This window comes from Glandiceps talaboti, chromosome 12 (genome assembly GCF_964340395.1).
Source record: "Glandiceps talaboti chromosome 12, keGlaTala1.1, whole genome shotgun sequence".
Classification (NCBI taxonomy): Eukaryota; Metazoa; Hemichordata; class Enteropneusta; family Spengelidae; genus Glandiceps; species Glandiceps talaboti.
In genome coordinates this window covers 16,967,909-16,990,182 of record NC_135560.1, presented here as the reverse complement: position 1 = coordinate 16,990,182, position 22,274 = coordinate 16,967,909, and the positions used below count along the sequence as shown (strand labels likewise).

Sequence of the window (22,274 nt, the reverse complement as noted above, 5' to 3'; positions counted from 1 at the left end):
GTTTACCATTTGTCTGTGTTTTCACAAATTATTTTTTTCTATAGCTATACGTTTTCTTTTATCGATTGTCGTGTCATTTCTCAGATTTGGTAATATTGTAGCTCATTAATGGACACCGGTTGTGTTGAAAATAAAAAAAATAAAATAAAATATTAATTATTATTTTATTATCCGATTACATGATTACATCGTTAGCCAATGTTTTCAATAGAATGCACCAGTCAAAACACATTTTCACAGATTTCATGCTTTTATTTATACTTTCTAATGATGGTAAATGTTTTCTCGTAGTCATTGTAATCCTCTTTGTACCCGCCCACCTTCTTCAGTCTGATGTCACAGTGGAAAACGGCATGACTCACCACCTCCTGCTCACCTCCTAACAAAAACGGGACCGGAAGCTCTGGATTACCCAGTATGCACCTGTAAAGTCAGACATTTTGATTTCGATTGCTAGCCAGTAGTTGTAGCAGGAAAGGGTCCTTGTTTTTGTTAGAAAAACGTACGTTGTGTCGCTGAACAGTTACAATACATCGTGACTATACGGTATAGAAGGTAAGTTGTCCTTCATGTACATTCTATCAATTGAAATAATACTCAAAGCATACACTGGCTTGAGAGTTGGAAGTGTTAAAAAGCTTTGTCACCCGCTTGAAGGAATATTGGGCTGCATTGATCATGATCTTTGTGTTATGGTGTCGTTGTTGTTACTCGTGTTGGGTGTGAATGAAAGAAGACGCCTGTCCGTATTCTTGGTGCAAAAATTATGTCCACTTTCTAAGATGTGGTTCGATTACATTAATTCTAAATGTTTGGTGCATTATTTTGGTGAGAAATTTGGAAATTTGTAGGACTAGTAGGAGTGTTTCGACGATGACAAACGGAGTGTTCTGTTGAAATCACATCCCCAACGCTATGAGTATCTCACGTGTGTTGGACTTGGACAAATTACCGTCCAGTCTAGACGGTGATACGTGTATCTCCTTTGAAATGTTGTCATGTTTTTCTTGAAGTTCTGTAACATTATTATTTTCATGTTAACCCAAGAGAATTTTCGTAAACATGCTATATAATCCGTCATTTTCCGTGTGTAGATCAATACGTGTGGGCTTTACGTAAACAAAACCCAGTTGCATAATAATTACTAGGCGAGATTTAACTGGCAGTGGTAGCCCTGAACTGTTGCTTACACTACAGTTTGAGTATCACTATCACCATGAACACAGGACTCGCTTCTTAATGTGTACCATGCACAAAATTCGATAAGCACTTACACTACATTTCAGCAAGCCGGATCGAGGACTGTTCAATATTTACATGTACATGTATATGTACATAATCTGTCTTGTTTTGTTGTTGAAAATTTGCATAGAAGAGAGCACAAGAAATATGACACTTGAATAGTATTCAGTGATAGCTTGGGTGCTTTCATTCTAGTGTACCCACTGAATACAGAGAAAATATAACATATTTGCAAGTAATTTTGTACAGTGTTTTGTAACATTGACAAGTTAAAATTTGCAGAAACCTTCAAAGTGATAATTTAAGATATTATTAGAAACATACAAATGATTAGTCGGTGGAGATTTCTGGTGTTTACTCAAATTGGAAGTAACGTTATGGCAACTCACTTGCTGACATATACAAATTACAAATTTGAAAAACTGATCAAAAGGGACATCTCAATAAAAATTTACCAAAAAAATACCCACTTCATGGACAAGTACTCTCTGATTTGGACAAGTGTTTTTTAATTTCTACTTGTCCAATGGGCAAGAAATTATTTTTCATTATTTTGAGCCCTGCCTAACTCTAGCTTTGTAAATACAAAATAACTACTGTACTCATGTATGATATGATATAGTTGGTCGATTAGAAAACAGACTTACTCAGCATGCAGTGAGAACTTCAGAAGATATACAAATACCAGTAAATAATTATTCCGATTTGCACTTTATTTTCCTGTAGGTTATTCGACAGCTAAACAGAAATGTCGGTGGAATTCCTTGGTTGTGTTGTGTCTCTACATTGTGGAGACTCACTAGGTACATATCAGGGCCATGTGTCCAAGGTGGACAAAACCTTACAGACCATATCACTAATCAGAGCCTATCGTAATGGTGTCAAGTGCACTGTTCCAGAACTGACAATAAGGTATGTTTTGTACGGTACATCTAGATTACAAATGAACATTATGGCATGTCATACTCATGGTTCTCCTTGGATTCAAAGGAGTGCTGGTCAGTTGTTTACATTCATGAGTATTAATATTTGCTGGGTGAAACAATAGTAAAAGATGTCATTTGTAGATCATGACTGAGCATATAATTTACATAAACAATGGAACTAGGTTATTGGAAGTGAGAGTATATTTACACTTTCAATTCATCACAGACCTTTTTGTGTAGGGTCTATGAATTAATATATGTTTTTGTAGACCTTCCTTGCCAACAAGCTCTTGTCTGATGTAGAATTTTGCATCACCTACTCCTAGGTATGTCTTAAAATAACAAATTATCATTTGATTTCATAGTCAACAGTACACCATCTGGTCTGTGTGCATTATGGGTGTGCATGAGAATAAATCAACTTTAATGTTCACCTTTGACCTGCTGGCATGAGGTAAAATACTGTTGCAAGCTTAAAAGGGAGACTTGGCCACATACATGTAAAACAAAGTCAGGCACCTATTCAATGTAGAATTAGAAACTGTTATTGGTTGTGCTCCTGTTATCTCTTCTCAAATTAATTATAAATGTCTTTCTCTCTAACATGCAAAATACTTACTTTGTAGACATATTAAAAAGCTTTTATCAACATTATGGAAGATGTTTATGTATATAGAGGTGGTAAGGTCATATTTAATCCAACTGTATATAGGGATAAATTTAAGTAGATTAACATATTCATCATTGCAGTTGTTCCATATTGTTGTCACTTACAAGTGCCCACGATAACCAAATCTTTCTGAGTCTCTGAAATTGAAGCTGTGATATCAGAAGAAAAGTTTCAAATATTCTTATTTTTGTTTTGTGAATTCTGTTGTTTTGTTTTGTTGACAGTGCTGGAGACATCAAAGATTTAAAGATCCTGAAGACTGCAGAGGAAGTGGATCTCGAGCAAAAGGAGAAGGAGAAGAAGAAAAAGGCTTATGTGGTGAGAGCAACACCAAAGAAAGCCAAGAGCACTGAATTAACAGGTATCAGAAATGGTAGTATTGAAAACAATGGGTCAGTACAATCTGATAATAACAATTCAGGCAGTGCCCAGAATGGAATCAATATACTGCCTAAGAAAGTGTCAAATAATACATTCCAGTCGTCTAGTACAGGACTAAAAGGAGAGAAAATACACAGTCATAGTTATGGAAATCCAAACCAATCACACACACCAGGAAAAGGGAAGCCTTCAGATTTCCTACGGAGATCAGATACTGCACCCAGCAAGTTATCAAGCTCCTGTCCTGAGAGTACAGACAGGTACAATGGATCCAGAGGAAACAATGACGTGATGACACTAAAAAAAGAGAACTCAAGTGATACAAATGACAGTGCCGTAACTTTTAGTGTCAGAAGACATGACAGTGGTGAGTCAAGGGGACAGTATAAGAAATCTCAAAGGGCCACAACTGATGATTACTTAGAGACTGGTAAAACCAGTACATTTACAAGACGGAGAAATAACTCTGGTAAGTCAAATTTACTTGTACGTCATGTAAGCATAGCTATGTGTATTCATTTTCATGTGCAGGTGTATAAATGTTTTGTTTGCAAATATGTTTTGTATATAGTTTTCTCACATTTTGTGCAAAGCAATCTATTGAAATTAGTGAAAGAAATAGTGTTTTTATTTTCATGCTGTTTTGATAAGATCTTGTTCCTTGAAGGTGGAGAAATTCAAGAATGTAGAACAATGTACTCAATGCACTGATAGGTAATAAAGAGATACACATATTTTATCAAGCTAGAAAATTATGGTAGCGTTGAGATAGGAATATAGTTTGATCCTCTGATATAGACCTTATTTAGACCACAAATCGCCATTGCCCTACATTTACCCCAGACCTACATGAACAGGAATGAATAAGGCCAGGGATTTATAGTATATTCTCACTCCTAGTCCTAGTGTTGTCTATCAATGAATCAGTAAGGGTTACATAGGACCATTCTTTTGTTCTGGATCAGCTTATTCTGTAAATTACAATGTATAACTGCCAGACAACTGTTTTTTTCACACCCTATTTTCACACCTCGCTTTTTCTCAGCTTGTAGTCATTTATGGACAAGCAAAGACTGACTACAAGTCTTTTTCACACCTAGATTTTACTACCAATTCAAAATGGCCTTTAAAAGGTACACATCGGATTAGGATTAAAATTTAGGTGAGAAAAACAGTTGTCTGGCTGAGCTATAGAAAAAGTTGCTGGAGAACAAAGATAGATTTCATGTTATCCTTATGGCTTCACTGATAAAGATAACACTAATGAGATGACCCTGAATTGAAACGTATCTCTTGAAACACTTGTTTTCTGTTGCAGTTAGTTCAGTTGAGGCCCGCAAGAAAGCTGCCAGCAGTGCTCCAAGAGCCATAGAAAGTGGCAGGAATTCACAGAAAATGAGAGCAAGGGATGCTGCATGTTTCAGTGCACCTATAGACGACACCTACAAGACAGAATTTGACTTTGAGAAGAATTTAGCTTTATTTGACAAAGCAGCAGTCTTTGAAGAAATTAACCAGTCTCATACTAAAGATGACTTAACATTGGAGATGATCAACAGGAGGAAAAAGAACTACAGACATGATGAAAATGTCCTTGATCCCCAACCACTTGCATTGAAAGATATTGTAGTACCACAGAGTATTGGTCAGAAATCCTACAACTCACGTGAGTATCACATGAAATTTTTGTCACCCAAAAGTGTCAGCTATATGTGTTATTTTCATTGGGTTTGTATATGTAGTCCAATAAATGCTTTGCTAAGGTTTGGGTGCCTCTTGTAACTGGGGGGGGGGGGGGGGGGGGGGGGGGGGGGGGGGGTGTCTGGTGATACTTGTTGATTTCTGTTACTTCTGTTACCATGATTTTGATGGGGAAACTCACAAAAATGCTAAATGGGAATGGAGGTCATTGCTCCCTCCCCCAGTAAAAAACAAAACAAACAAACATAACTGTGGTAAGTGCACTCTACAGAATTGATACCCAAGCTTGCAAATATGTTGTTTATATTCAGCTAAGCATATCCATTTGACGTCATTACTTTAATTAAAGAAAGTTGTTCTACCATGATGATCCCTTGGCATTTTCATTATTTTTCTTTCTTTCTAAGAATGATTATATATTTGGATGTCAGAAACATATCATTTGATGAAATTGTGTTTTGGTATGGGTGAATGATTTTACTGGTATCATCTTGGCAACCATTTACTAATAACTTATGTCAGAAATTGCATCTCAATAATTAAATTGAAAACATTGTCAGTTATTGATTAAAGTAACTGTCCAAGTAGAACAAATTATATGCAAAAAGTGTGGTGTTTGTTTTGTGTTATTATATAGTATTGCATATTATGTATAGAGCTCATCACCATGACAACTTGACATCAGATACATGTATCTACAAGGCTACATTTATTAAAATGTACAAATGCTGCTCAGTTACATAGATATTAGAAACAATATTTTTTCTTGTTAAATTATCTACACTTTGCCTTTTGAACTCAAAGAAATTACATTAAATGGCAACAAATCATGAATTTTGTCATTCTTGTAAATGTAAGGTAAAGAAGGCTCTGTTAAAGGGCTAACTTTCAATCCTGGGTCAGTGGTTCGACTCTTCCGACAACTATCAAACCAACATTTTCACTATTAAAATTCCCAAAACACAACTAATGCAGTGACACATTTATTTCTTGAATATTCATAATACCACAGTCCAACATCAGGAGATAAAAAATCTGGCACTTTCATAGGCACTCTGTGAGCATGTTACATGGTCAAAGTCATCAAGCACATAGTGGAGGTTGTATGTCTAGCAGAATGAGCTTCATTTTAATCCACCCATATTTACATGCAGCAGATTAGGGCTGTAAGGAACTGTCATGATCTGTCCATCTTCCTAACACATTTTTTGGACTTGCCAAATTAAAATGTTTAACTTGTCTTGAAATATCATATTTATAAACTTGCATATTCTGATGCATTGTGTATTACTAGAGCAATAGTATTTTATAAGGGTTGTAAAGTTGGTAAAAAATTACTCAAGTTCTCTACGCAGTATGATACAGGGTCTTCAAATCTATGTTCAAAGTTTTATCAGATACCCCTCCTCTCCCCCTTTGTTGCTGGGGTTCCCAAATCTTTTGGGGGGGGGGGGGGGGGCAGTAAAAGTACTACAGGATTGTATGAAAGTGAAATGTCTTAAATACTAAAATAGCACTTCCAATTTTCAAATTACCAACCAGAGCTGTGGACTTTATGAATCATTGTATAAATATGATATAACAGTAGTGTGTGTTTGCTTTGCAGCCCATGGAGTATCTATTCCTACCATACAATATGAAACCAGAGAGAAACTATTTGCAACAGCAGAGAAATGTGGTTTGAATACTGCTAAAAGAATGGAATTGGTGGGACTAGCTGGTAGTCAGGTGTCTATAGCTGTCCTTGGAGGACATAGCAGGTAATTAATCTTTTAAACCAATACAGTTCATCAATTATTGCTTTTAGTAGCAATTACAAGTTGGGTATACAAAGAATTGACAAAGGAAGAAATTGGTTAATTTTGCATTCATATTGAAATTAGGGTTTTAGAGATAGCATTGGAATCCATAACTAGAGTGTTGGGTGTAGTGTTTGACTCCCTAACTAGAATGTTAGGGATAGCTTTAGACCTCCTAAGTAGTGTTTGACCCCCTAACTAGAGTGTTAGGTGTGACATTAAACTCCTTAGCTAGGGTGATAAGGATAGTGTTAAACCCCCTAGCTATGGTGTAAGGGATGGTGTTAGACTCCTAGCTAGGGTGTTATGGTATGGTGTTAGACCCCCTAGCTAGGGTGTTATGGTATGGTGTTAGACCCCCTAGCAAGGGCGTAAGGGATGGTGTTAGACCCCTAGCTAGGGTGTAAGGGATAGTGTAAAACTTACATAAACCTGATTGGTATCACTGACAATGAAGAGCCACTGTTCTACTGTTGTACATGTATATCCCAGTGTGTATTCTCATTGGAGTCTGATTAATACATCATTTAGCTGGACAAATGATTGTGATAGCTAAACCAAGTTAGACAAGGGTTACAACCATTGACAAGCTCTTGGAGCAGTGTGGCCACTAATTGAGAATGGCTATTTTTGTTGTCAGTCAAAATGGTAATAATGGGTGTTCTTGCAAGTTGTTACAGTAAGAGAATTACATGTTATTGAGTGACTAATAAGACCCATGGATGCATTACTTTGAAGGCTTACTCCATACAACAGTCACCAAAGGCCAACTATTGTTGTGTTGTGTGGACCTCACTTCTATGGTGCACAAGGAATCAGTTGTGCCAGACACTTAGCTAACCAAGATGTGGATGTGACAGTGTTCCTGCCAAGCTTTGTCAAAATGGCAGAGTGTTTGACCACAGAAGTTGATATTTACAGACAGACAGGTGGTGCATTGACATCATGTGTTAAAGGTGAGATGATACAATATATTTTATGTTGATTACATTTATTGCAATCAAAAACTGTACATTAACTTTCAAGGTAGTGCTACACATTATGTAATTTTGTGATTTTCTTTAGAAAGCTGAAAGTTTCAAAACATATTCAACATCTTGTGTCACACATATACAATTAAAACTTTAAGTTTAGACACATACATGTATATTTCTATATATCTTGTCAAATCACAATCTTACAACTGATCTGCACAGAGTTGCTTAGTTATGGATTATACTGTCGGCTAGTATACACAGTAAGTTGACTTGTTCCTGTCTCTGGAAATTGTGTTTTGAAGAGAAAAGCTATGCCTGTTGTCACATTCTATGCAATTTGTCTCATAGATGCAATATCGTAACTGGAAAGTGTCAATATGTTTTCATATATTCATTAATTTATCCTAGGGAAAAACTTATTTCCTTCATATAATCAGACATAGAGTATGTATCATTCCAAAGGTTTGGTTATTGGATGGCTGCAGTGCTTTCAAACTAGTTAGTTTTCTGAGTAAGTCAACATTGTTGCTTCCGTACACTAAACATTGTGGCCTTTGAGTCTCTTCAAATGTTACAGTGTACATGTATGCTACAAATATATGGATTATATATATAAAGATAATCAACAGTTTCTATTTCATCTTGTCATATTTCTTCCCAGATTTATCAAACTCTACCATTGACCTTATAATAAATGCTCTGGACTGCCAAGAGAACTCATTCCTGCAAGACCAGCAATGGTACCAGGATATCACTGCATGGGCCAACAATAGCAAAGCAGCAGTTCTTGGTCTAGATCCTCCATGTCAGCAAATGATAGACGCCAGGTTCACACTTACCGCAGCTCTACCACTACCAATCACACACAACCTTGGCACTCTCTACCTTTGTGATGTCGGCATTCCCAAGAAAGTCTTTCAAGAAGTTGGGATTCAGTATGTGTCTCCATTTGGTGGTAAACTGTATTTACAACTCACCTAGAAGAGTACTATGCTGGACATTGAGTTTATGGGTTAGTGCAAATGATGTAAGCGGAACCATAATGCTATTTGGTATGTGGAAAGATACAGTCATCTATATATTGTACACCTGTAGTACACATGGATTTAATAGCATACATATATATATATGGGGGAAACCAAAACTGCATGTTTTCACTTTTGTGATTAGATGGGTGTTGTTTGGTGAAATCAATTATCAGTTTATCCTACTTATTGAAAAAAAAGGTGAAATCATGAAAATCAACATAAACTGAAACATCCTTTAGATGGGTAATGTCATTAAAGTGACATTCGTCATGGAAAATCAACTGAAGTTTGAAACATATTTTAGACAAATTTGACCCATGATAGTGGAACAAGATATATTAATGTGTCTATAAAAATGAACTGCTGTTTAAAAGTATTGGAGGAATATTTTAAGATATGCAAACTACGTTAAAGTGTAGGGTTATTTGCATTTACAGAGGGTTGTATGACCCTCAGTCTTTTGAGTACTTTACAACAAAAATCATCTATATATGTGATGTAAGAGTTTGAATCGTGTTAAATTTTGTCCAACGATGGTCTTCCCAGCTCACAGGGAACATTTCGGATTCTTTCTATTTTTGTACTCGTTTCTGTCTTCAAATTTATTTTTAAGTGTCAAAGCAATCAAATTACTTTAAAAAGTTTATAAGAATATTCGGAGTAAAAGTTTCTCAGATGTTTATACTTCTATTGTTACATTGTATGCAGTGAAAAGCACAAATTGAAGCCTCAATATCATATTTTCAATAGAATGACTGAGTTAATACAGTGGTCATTGTTTTCTAAGGGTGGTAAAGTTGGTAAAATTTACTAGGGTTCACAAACAGATTCCATGGGAAATTATGCCACTTTTATCCCCATTCTGTTTACAGGGGTTCCCAAACCTTAGTAAAAACAGTAGACATGTAGAAGGTTTTACAAAGAGATTATTGGTTCTTGAGATAGATTAGTACTTTGATAACTGGGTAACATGTACTATAACAGTATATAGCTGTCTTGCGATACTAATCCAAGCTTTCATTTAGTGTACTTATTTCAACTTAATCAACCATTTTACATTTGCGTATCAAAATACCAGTGTGTTCGTACCTAGTTAAACAAGGTAATGTTTTTCTTTTGCCACTTAGACAGCAGATGTTTGAAATAAGAATGTAGGTTTACATTTATAAGGTTAACCAGGGAATCCAAACAAATGCTCACATTGATATGCAAAGAGTTAAGACACAATCAACCAGAGACACATGTTTCAACTAACAATCATTTCCTGGTTTTTGAAGATTTGCAAAACAACATTAGATCAGGTTGGCTGATTCTTTGTGTTTATTTGCCAGTAGATTACTCAAAATCATCCTGGTACCAATGACCAAATGTTTGTCAATATATGTAGGCCTAAGTTTTAACCATATCACAGGTAGCATAATTTTACAATGGTTTCATAACATAGTATACTATGCCAGGTACATAATAAAAGTGTTTAGTTTGGCTAGCTGAAGTTTTCAATAATCAACTAACACTTTGTTTTTGGAAGGAGGAAGAGAAAATGTGCTAAATTTACCCTTTTCCAATTACTAGTATTCCCAATCAAAGGAATGAGTAAATGTATAAAAACTAAGCGATTTTTATCAGATCTACCCCTCTCTGTTAGTGTTACCCGAGTGTGTAAATAGCTAAAAACACCAGAAACTTTTTTCTGGAACACCTTAGACTTTATTTCATGGAAAAGCATGGGGATTATTGATAGACTTAATTTTTGTTACATTTTATGCAGACTGCATTTTGTATGTGTAGATGTTTCACTGCCATCAGAGCTCTATGGTTGTGAAAGTATTATATATGATTTAGTCATGTGTCATACTTCCAGAAACAAACAAAACTTAGAAAAATATATAGTATTTGCTTTTTTTTGAGAGAAGATATTTTGTTTTTATTTTAAAATTTCATATGTGGATGTCTAGAGCTTATTATATATGGCCCATCGGCATGTGAGATACTTCTTATGGATATTGTCATTTTATAGCATACAAATATGGATGCCAGATAGTTGATGTCATGATTATTTAACATGGCGTGATTTTATACAACAGTTATTAACCTAAGTTTACTTACAACTCAAATTGCTTGCTGAAATTATGTGGTTTGCTAAGAGGTGGAAGTTAGTTGTTTTTGTCAGTGGGAAAACAAAAGTAATCAGGGTAGTTACAATGTAGTTTTTTTGCCATAAAAATGGATGGGTTGCACTCTGTACATTATGTGGTATTTTGAGGCTGGGTGTGAGTAAAATGGGAGGGTAGTATTTTGGGCTGGGTTAAGAGTTATGTTGGAGTGGAGGGATGGATGTTAGTACTTTTGAGGGTATATGTAGTTACATAAAGAATTCTGCTGACGAGGTAAAAAAATGATGCGACTTGTATGTGTGTTTGTTGTCTGTATGGAGATATCTATGTGAAGGTTTTGTGATGGATCAGAGTTGCTGATGGAAAGAGACAACAAGAATTTAAAATGGATGTGTGGGTAGGGGAAGGGGTGAAAATGGGGGTTTGGGTGGTGGGTGTGTACTGGAAATGGAAGTCGCAATAATAATAGTCCTTAAGTTACTGTAGAGAAAGTTGACCAGGGACAAAATTGTAGGTGAAAGTGAGGGTTGATGAAACTTAATTATTGTTTAAAGACAAAGGCTATTTTTACATTTTGGGAGGCTTGGGTATAAACATGATTAGAGCAATTTGAAGTAGACTAGGGGATCAATGTGGAGAGTATGGGATTACATTATTATAATTAACTTTTGTACTACTAAAGGTAACATAAAATGAGGTAAGGAAAGGATGGACAGATGAAAATGAATTGTCTTCTTAAGTTGGGGGAAACAAAAAAATGCTGATGTATAGGGAAGGATGGGGTAGTGATAGTAGACTGAAGTGGGAGAGAAAATATTTTTGAACTATCTTTTTTGAGGTAATTAAAGGTTGTTAGCTGTAGGGAAGGGCAGGATAAGGGGAGGGAGATTAAAAGGTTGATTTGTCTTGGTGGGGGGGGGGGGGGTAGATGGTTTATGGAACTTATGGATAAAAGTTTTGGCGATATAGTAATTGTCTTGACATAAAAGTAACTATTATGGGGAGGGGATAGTTTGATGTAATTAAACTATTGGATGAAAAAGGGGTATGAAATAAATTGCCTTTGAATAAAAATAATTTTATGCTTTGAAATGATGAGGTTGCAGTAGTAAAACTATATGCAAAGGGGAGGGGGGGGTATGATGAAACTGAACTGATTTGTATGGATAACTTATTGTATCAAATGGGGGGGGGGGGTAGTGGAGAAAAAGAGCTGGAAGATTCATAAGGTATATTAACAAGCATGATGTGAAAAAAGTAAAAAGGAATGATTGTGCTGAAGTGATATCTTTTGGAGGTAATTAAATTTAGAATTATTACAAACATGGAGAAGGGGTGTTGATGATGTAGTGATAGTAGTGGAAAGGGGACTAAGACTGGAATTCAATGTGATTAATCTTTCAATTGTAACTAAAAGTTATGATGTATGTACATGTAGAGGATGTGGAGATGGTGAAACGAAACTGGCAGTTGAATGGTAGTTAACATGAAATAATGAGATTGTGCATTGCTGAAAATATCAGGTGAAAAAAGTCCTTTTGAATTTAAGGTAGTGAACAAAATACATGTATGTAGGTATTTACGGTATTTGATACCAAAAAATGTCATTATTATCATACATGTATTCCATGCAAATAGAAAAAGGCAATGCTAGAGACAGTCTCCAATGTCTATGATATAAGTTTTGGTAATGTCCTAGATAAAGTTGAATTGTACATGTGTGTGACAATAAGTAAATGAACCCTACTATTAGATATTTTTAGTTGACTTGTTTAGAAGCTATGTTTTAGCTGAAATGTAGCACTGTCACAAAGTTGTACGTGACGTGTATGAAATCATTGACCATGTTTAGGTAAAGTTTGAATCCAGACAAAGGGAAAAAGAGGGAGGGTATAACAAAGTTGAATTTGTATGGAAAGGGTATGGAAGAGTAGATGTGAGGAGAGGCATGGGTGTTGGTGATTGGAATTTGGAGGGGAGGGGGAGGCATTTATCCCAGTTGAAAGGTATCTACAGTTAAAGATGTGAAGAATGTTTGTGTTGTAGAAATAAAAGCCAAGTAGAATTGTAGGATTTTGGAAGAATTTGTATTTTCTTATTTAGCTGATACTGGGGGAATTAGTTTCATTGTATGAGTGGGTATACATGTATGTGTGCATGTACTGCCCCATGTGTTTCATTGTGCATGTCAGGATGTGTGTGTGTGTGTGTGTGTGTGTGTGTGTGTGCATGCGCGTGTGTGTATGTATGTATGTATGTATGTATGTAAAATTGTATGTAAAATTGTATGTATGTATGTATGTGTGTGTATATATCTATGTGTGTGTGTGCATGCATGCATGCACGCACACTGTGTGTGTGTGTGTGTTTTAGGTGAGTGAGGGAGGGATATGGGGGGGGGGGCATAAAGGGTTATACATGTAGGACAGTAAATGTTAAAGTAGGCTATATAAAATAGATGTATGTTATATGTAAAACATCCAGTGTCACTATACAGAACTTCGCCAATGAGTATTAGACAGATCTGGTAGCTCTCAAATGGTATTTTACTAGCCTCGATTTTGTGAAGTTATTTACATGTACAATGTACATTTGTATTTGTTTCTCCACAGTACTAAATGTTGGAAGAGCACATTTTAGGTTGACAGAATTCTTAGCTGACATGAAATCCATCAAGTTGAATATAGTGTGCTGTATTAATGATCATGTTGTTCTTTCATGTGTTTCTTCTGATCATATTAACCCCTATTTTTTGCTAAAACAAAATTTTTGTTCTCAGATTTTTAGTCCATAGATCTAATTTAAAAACACAAAACAGACTTGAAATGCTTTATAAAGAAATATTTCATTTTTGACTGACCAAGTTAATATTACATAGACACATACTGTACCTGCATACATACATACATACATACATACATACATACATACATACATACATACATACATACATACACACATACACACATACACACGCACACGCACACACACACACACACACACACACAGACAGATTTATTTCATAGAAAGATAGCATCTGAAAAACATTGGATATCATCAGTTTTATTATGATGCTCAGTGATATTACAGTAATACACCTATTAAAAGATATTGTAGTGTTGTTTGTAAGACAGGCCTAGGTATAAAAATCAGTTTCTCATTTAACAGTTTGCTACAATATGATTTGTATCACAACATCAGATATCGTATGTAGTAATGTCACTCCATACTTCATGTTGTCAGAAATAGTCCAGACATAACAAACACATTGAAGGAGTCAGTTCAGGGGTGCATTCAATTATGCATGCCTGAAGTCTCGGGTTGGGGTAAATGACGTCACTGGGAAGCCTCGGATTACGTGAACATCAAATGCATTTCATTTTATTTGGGTTACCCTAGGGAGCCAATGACCTACACACACTGAATCTGCAATTCGTTATAAATAAATTGGTCTATCTTTCCAACATATTTTAGACAGTTATGAAGTGAAAAAATTATTTCCTCACTAAATATGGAGAGAGGCCCTCAAAATATGGTTGAAGTCTCTGAAAATTTATTAAAGTAGCCATTCTTAGTCTAATTAATTTCAGTGACAGTGTTCAACTTTTTAAACAAATTTTACACAAGAGTTGACAAGATGGAAAATCAAAATGTCCTGTACAAGATGAAAAGACACAGCTGATTCAGTAGATAAAACGTTTGAAAGTGGCATAGCAGATTGCAATAAAACAAAAGAAGGAAATAAAATTTGTTTTAAAAGACTTGCACATATATGTACAAACAAAGCAAGTACTTTCTTTTATTTAGACAAACTTGTACAAAAGTGCAATGTTGTATATTTGTTGTCTTGTGGAAATCACTGCCATGACTTTTTTATAGATTAATTCTTGATGTAGAAATATAAAATAGATGTATAATAGTTAATAAGACTATGTAGTTAGTGTATATTTTGTAAAGTAATTCACTAAGTCTTTCATAGCTTAAAGTGGACTAAATGTTTTTAAATGTTTTGATGAGCACATAGTTTTCACTCAGGGTTTTGTGAATGTGAGTATTATTTCATTTCTTTTTAAATGTTTTGACCCCAAAAAATGACATCAAGTGGCCAAGATTCCTAAACAATATTATTTAGTTGTGTATATTTGCTTTGATACTGTTATTTTTTTTTAATGTTTCACCAGAGTCCTGTATATAGCGTACCTAGACTGCCAAACTAGTTATTGTTGTCAGAATTGTATGAAAAATACCACTGCACTTCCGTTATAGTTTAATTGTGCATGTAGTATTCCATTTTATTTGTGAACATTATTTAGTTGGATTTGATAACTGATCACAGCACCCACAATATTTTTGTTTGGGCAGTAGTTCCCAAGATATTTTAACACGGAAATATAAGGCAAAATTTACCCAAAAATCACAAGATATTGTAAATGGGGATTTACACCAGATAATAGGTGTGGAAATACATATATATGTCACATTACTGCCCACTTTTACCAAAGTTCCCAAACCTTTTGAAACCAGAATATTACAGAGTTGTTTCAATTCCACATAATAGAGATCAATTCTATATACACAACGTAGTAGGTAAGCTTACCATCCAAACATCTACACTCTATATCATGTGACGTGTACAGTATTAAAACACAATTCATATAGCCACACAGTACCTTCTAAAGCATCTAGTTATCAAGGAAAGGTTTTAAAGATTGGCCATAAAATCTTGATTCATTTCATATAACATAAGTGACAAATCACAGTGTAGAACCTTTAATATACTTATTAAGCTTTAGGGAACACCAACCAGAACATTAGTTTGTATGTAAGGTACGCCTCACACATCAATGTGGTGCGAGACAACATATCTTACAGTCTACCAGAACATTCAGTTTCATTTTGTACAAATAACTGTGCATCTAATTCAGTTAAAGTTACATCTTTATACCAGTTAACCCAGTAGTGTTGGTAATAATAAACCAGTTTTTAGACAAATAACTAACAACCCTAAAACTGAATATCATGTTTTGCCTGATATCAAACAAGTAGATATGAATATGTCATAGCTAAGTGCATTGAAGTTCATTTAGGGGATATCATGATGAAGTATTGGTCCAATGTTCGTATGCTTCCCCATCTAAATTTCAACCATGGGCTCAATTTCTGATTTTAAGGTAAATTTATCACCATGGATAGCAATCAGTTTGTTTTACAAATTGACAATCATATCTTTTTTGATTCAGTGTTAAATCACCTTTATGTGAGCTTATACATGGATTCATGGCTGTTAGTATTTGTGTATATTTCAGTGACAAAAAAATGTAGCTACACATTTGAACTCTGTAAAATATTTGTATCTGTAAATTTGACATTTTTGCCGCAAAAAGAGGTTTATATCAGTCGATATTGTCTGATGACAAAGTTTATTACATACTGTACAATTTTAATGTCACTTGTCTGTAAAGTAGTGGGGGTATTTTTTTCCATTTTGACATAGAAATGCTGTCCTGTCTAAAGAGATAAAAGACTATAAGTCTGAACTCAGCTTGTCTTTATTTTATAAATGTGTAAATCATATTAGCCTTGTTTGGTGTTCTATGTCAAATTTTGATGTTTTTACAGTCTGAGATTATTTATAATCAAAACATACAGACTTCATAAAGAGAAAAACACTTCGCTAGCAAAACTAGAAACCTGCAAAATCAAACACTGACACAGTCTAATGTTAGTTTAGTATGTCCTGTAATAAGCCACCATATTTTCCTTTTGTGTTTGTTAAAATAGAATTTTGTTTATCTTGTTATAAATTGGCATTGGAAAAACCATCCAGTGTCTGAAGACTGAATCTTTAAATATCAAAATGATTGCAGTACACCTTGATCTACTACATACAAGCAATAATGCTTATAAGATTTGTACCTTTGTCTCTGATACGTAATAGCTTTAATAGTCTGTTTTATCACTAGACATAATTGATTTTTTACATCATGATAAATTAAGGGTGGGGGGGGGGGGGTCTGTTGTTATGTTATATACTGGTTGAATAAAGAATTTACATAACCAATTTTTTGTCCCTTTACTCTCAAATTTTCCATGGAGCAAGTTGACTATATGTAAACATGGATTGTTAAAAGCATTCTACTTAAATAGCTATACCCACCTAGTGTTTATCACAACTTGACAATGTTTGTAAGAAATCTCCTGTCGGAGTTGCAACTTAATTTTGATACAGAAAGTACTTTTAATTACTAATATTTGTAAAGTATATGAACTAGATCCCGTAAAACAAAAAATAAAGCTATCAAAATCAAACTTTAGACTTTAAAATTTACTGATTGAAAAATATAATGTGTTTGTGTGTGCTAAAGTGTATAGCTTTGTTTATCAATAACTAAATATTAGTATTGTAAATATACCCTATTGTGTGTTGTGAAACCATTCTTTGTCTTGCCATGATTTGTAACATTGATTTATATTAGCAATGTAATATTTTTGTTCCATTTCTGTCAATATTCTTGTTCTGTTTTACAAGGTATGTATTTGTCACAGTATTGGTACTACACTATGTTTATTGTCTATTTTATAGTTATGTATTTTGAGATGTAAAGTCTATGATACACTGTGTCGCTGTGCCCTTATCGGCCTTATCATTTGAGAAGGTAGGCCATCGAGTGAGGGCATCCCGACATGGTGTGTCTTAGCATTTATTTGAGATGTGATGTTCTTATTATTGTGTTCACAAGTCCATCTTATATTTATACTGTATTTGTAGTAAACCTCCTATGATTGCATGAGTGGCATTGAAGGTACTCAGGATATTTACATTTGTGCTTGTGGTATTTTCTGCTCTGTTACATGGTTCACACATGAAAGTACGGCTGCAGAGAATAACGCAAACACTCGTGCAAATACCTGAAGTACAGTACACCACACTGACACTTACATGGTATGGAGTTCTGTTATACTTATAGTCACAGCATCCAATCAGTATTTGTACATCATTTTATGTCTTCTTATTTTTAGTCCCTCGAAGGGGGAACTATTGGAATGGGCTCCGTCTGTGCATCCGCAAATCGCCATTTGCTCCAACATGCAATATCCAATGTCTTTCAAACCTGGCACAAAGGTGACATGTCATATGGTACATACTGTAGGCATGTCACTTTCTTTTGCTACATGGTAATTAGCAATTATCAAAATCCAGCCATTTCCTGCATATTACGGACACATTTTAGTATTTATTTGTTGCCACTAATTTCTTTTAAATTCATGTCACCATTCAGTCATATAGAGGTAAAGTATTTGAGCTGGACTGTGTCTTCTACAAAGTCTTGTTAAACATGTTGTTATATTGTGACAGACCTTGGTGGTGAACGCCATGGTTCTAGACCCAAACTTGTATCTTCTCCATTGTCATGCATCTCAGTTACTGTGACGCCAGAATTGTGTTGCTACTCACTTTCACTTTTATAATACCTTCGAAGTGACTTTTGTAGATAATTCATTGTTCACCATGAGATTCCTTGTGACATCTCATATGTAATTATGTATCAGCTGAGTGATCTTTGGAGTATTACTCCAATACATAATTTTACATAAACTTAGTTTTGTAAGATAATCAGTGCAAGATCTGAAGCTGATGATGTACAAATAATAAGTCATCATTATTAATTTCCAACAGCAGAACAATGTATATTGATATAATTAGCATAATTGAATACTAATTAGCCTTGCATTATGCATTACTCATGTAGGTGTTGTAGCATTGTATGTAATCTTTTAGTTGTGGTGTTGTCCTGAACTTCAACTTGTCTGTGTAATCAGTAATGTAGAAATTAGAATCATTTTCAGTGTGGCAAGAGATTATACTTTACAACAAGTTATTCATTTCTTGTGTTAGATTTCTGTTGACAGGTATGATAGATGTAGGCACTCAGTTATGTAAGGAACAGCTGATCAGTTAGTGTCTTGCTTGGTTTCTCACCGCAATGTTTTTATATGTATCTATGTATAAATCTAATAGAATACCCTTTCTCTGTTACAAGGGTTTTGTCACCATAGAAAGAAGTGATATTTGTATTGACTCCTTGCTTTTTTGTCACAGTTGTTGAGCACTTTGGTTATAGAGGATGTGGAGCTAACATCTCAGTCATACTGGACTGTAAGATGTCATGTTGTTCAGCCCTAATCAGCCTGGTAGCTGATGGGGTGACACAATATGTGGTATCTTACAGACCAATCTCATACTTGAGTGATAAATGTTGGTCTTGTATTATCTCTAATATTCAAAACCTAGGTGATATTTTAGAGTTATACCAGAGATTTGCTGTGTTCACTATCACAGACTGTCGTAGACTGGAAGAAATGTTGTATCGTGTAATCATCTCACTCTTGAAGTGATGGCTGATACTGATATGGTGTCTCAACACATCATTCCTAACAGACTAAAACTACTTATGATAATAAGCATGGCAAGTCTCCGGGTTACTCTAAAAGTATACTACACTTTACCAACTCAACAGCTTTGATCACAGACAGTTGTCTCTTTTCTTGTACATTTACAATCATTTCAAAATTTGTCATGTAAGACAATACACAATTTGCTATACTGTTGTAAGGACCATGTGTCAAGTGATTGCATAGTGAAGTGCTGACATTATCTATTGTATGTGTTCATATCTTGTATGTTGAGCAATAGAACACTGCTTATGATGGTGTCCTGTTCATCTAGTCATTGTTTTTTTGTACTACAGAATATGTAAAGGAATTCTGATGAACAACTGTATACACACATATTGCTGAGCTGTCTGTAAGACACACCTTGTCATGATGCCCTAGTGCATCTCAAAGAAAAGAGATGACCAGTGAGGATAGGGTGACAAGATTGATCTCAGTCTAGATTTACAGTTTCCTTTATTTTGATTGTGTATCAGGAGCACCAAATTACAGTGTGTCTTTTGTGAAGTATAATGGCAAAACAGCCAGCCTAGAAAGTGTAATGTCTTTAATTACACTGATTGTAGTAAGATTTCTGGTTATGGGGAAGAAAACAAGTATGAAAACCTTGAATTTATAAACATGTCCAGAATAATTAGGTTTGGTAGATTTTTAACAGCTGCTCAATTATACACTTTTAAAATCCTGCAAATGATGTTCTCTAGTGCATACTGTTGAAAGTGAAAATAAAGCTTGAGTAACTTGACAGTCTATATGCAAGGATGGACCCCAAGGACAATATTGTCTTTCGTGTGGGACAGCCCAAAGTCCCAACACTTGCTGTAAAGTATCTCTAACTGTGTGAAAGGTCAAACGCTTTCATTTTAGTTGGATTTAAGTGTTCTCACCAAAGAGTAAATCTACATGACTAAAGCATTTTATTTTATGGACATTTCCTCTCATGTTGGAACACCCATTTGAAATAGTTTCATGAGACCCCATAAAATGTATATGAAATGAAAGGCTTGAATGTAACTGTAAACTGCATGTTTAGCCAAACTGTTGATATTTGTCAAGTCATTATATCCATAACAGAAATGGTAGCTTTGTACATTGTTGGGTGATTGACCGTTTTATAGCAGGCCAGCCACCCAGTATTCAGAAGAAATGGTTGAAAATGGACGCAAAAGTTAGATTTCACTGACTGCTTTCAACCTCAAAGAGAGAAAAATTCATGCAGAGTTCACTGTAGAATCACTGTAGTTTGGTGTTCTAAAAAGTATGTCATTATATGTGATTTCAAGTCACTATTTGGTGCTGTACCTTACAAAGGGGCAATAACACCTGTATGTGTGTACAAATGTATGAAGTACAAGAAAATAAATAACTATCAAAGTAAAGTGTACCTCAGTTTTTGTTGTCTTTTGTTTGCTGTATGTTACTGTTGTAAAATAATTTCTAGGGATATACGTGTTTGTGTTGCACCACAAGTTAATGAAATTTTCAGTAAAGTAAAGATTAAAGAAACACCACCAACCACTATATAATAGTGTGTGTAGTTGCAGGCAAAATAGTCTCCTATGAAGTGAGTTTAATCACAGCATGCATATAAAATTATGCATAAGTCATTCGCCTTGTAGTGGTTAATGATGTACAGTAGATGCAAATGAATCAAGTGAAGAACAGTCTAAGATCTTTCAGTCTGTCGGCAGTTGTGCAGCATTTTGGTGAAAGATTATACATGAGTTTCTACAGGCAAAGGTAGATGATTTTACACAGCATCAATTGCCAAGAGAGCCTAATTTTAAATTTGTTCCTTAATCATTTTTCAGTAGAATCATTGCCATGGACACGCATCAATTGTCGCATGTCAGTAGACATGTCAATGTAATACCTTAACATAAACATTCATGATTACTTTATTTGAAGGCAATAAGCAGGAAAGAAAGTATTTCGAACTAAAAAGTTATTAAATTGCCTTTCGATCATTAAACCAAGATAATGTCAGTATGCTGATAAAATGAGAGCTCCCAACAATTGTCAGAGTTTGAGGTTTTATAATATATAAACCTACATATACACCTACACCTACAATATAGAATACTAATTGTGCTTGTAAATCTTTCCCGTATAATGTGCAGGAATTCGGATTGTGAGATGTTTCAAGTATATGCTTTACACATACATGGATATAGAACTTGACAATGCAACAGACCTAGTCTCCTTACCCCACTTCTAAGCATTACTTTTTCTCCACTTGATACTATCAAACCTTCAATGAGTCTGATGTACCTTTAATACTTTGCTGTATGAGCAAACTCACAAGTCTCGTCATAGTCTGGAAGATTCTCTTTGTTTTGTACATTTCTTTAATCAGTCATAACTGTCACTAATCGTTCAATTAATGAACTCATCAGAAGTATAGCATTGGGAATCACCTGGCAACTACTATCCTATCCCTTCCAAAGTCAACTCTGAAGTATTACAATATCATATACCCTTGAATGACTTAATCCGTTGTTTGACGGTTTTGAAGTGGTTTGTTTGATAAGGCATATATGAACTACTTACTAGCCAAGTTTACTTTGACATGTACTAGATAGTACCACAGTGGACTGGTGTGATATATTAATATACAGTCCCTAAAAGTACTGAAGTCAGCGATATGTTGTTTCGAGTAAATTTGTTTTACGAAGGTGAAAGAAAGATGACCATGTGAATAACACAACGGACGCTTATTGAAGAAGGAGTTTGTTTAGTCACAATAAGGCAGCTATAACATGGTGATACTACCAAGTAATACTGAAAAAATAATTCCGTTTTTTAAATATTTCTGAGATAAGCTAATACACCAATAGTATATTAGCTTATCTCAGAAATATTTTAAAGACGGAATAATTTTTTTCTGATAGTCTTGCATTTGAACTTTTGAACGTCTTACACACATGGTTGGGAATGACGAAGGGCAACATTCCGAATACATATTCTTGTTTTCCCATTCAT

General features: G+C 34.8%; 1 protein-coding gene across 2 annotated transcripts; it reads left to right on the top strand.

The window, feature by feature from the left end:
* The first annotated feature begins 437 nt into the window (after window positions 1-437).
* LOC144443258 (enhancer of mRNA-decapping protein 3-like) lies at window positions 438-11,704 on the top strand. Of its 2 annotated transcripts, XM_078132688.1 has the most exons (7): window positions 438-555; window positions 1,969-2,154; window positions 3,063-3,688; window positions 4,538-4,885; window positions 6,527-6,680; window positions 7,458-7,675; window positions 8,358-11,704. In XM_078132688.1, the coding sequence occupies exons 2-7, from the start codon at window positions 1,991-1,993 to the stop codon at window positions 8,675-8,677; spliced, it is 1,830 nt and encodes a 609-aa protein (XP_077988814.1). In that variant the 5' UTR covers window positions 438-555; window positions 1,969-1,990; the 3' UTR covers window positions 8,678-11,704. The 2 variants fall into 2 exon arrangements, with proteins under 2 accessions (XP_077988814.1, XP_077988815.1); XM_078132689.1 differs by lacking the exons at window positions 438-555; window positions 1,969-2,154 and adding an exon at window positions 2,570-2,622.
* The last annotated feature ends 10,570 nt before the right edge of the window (window positions 11,705-22,274 follow it).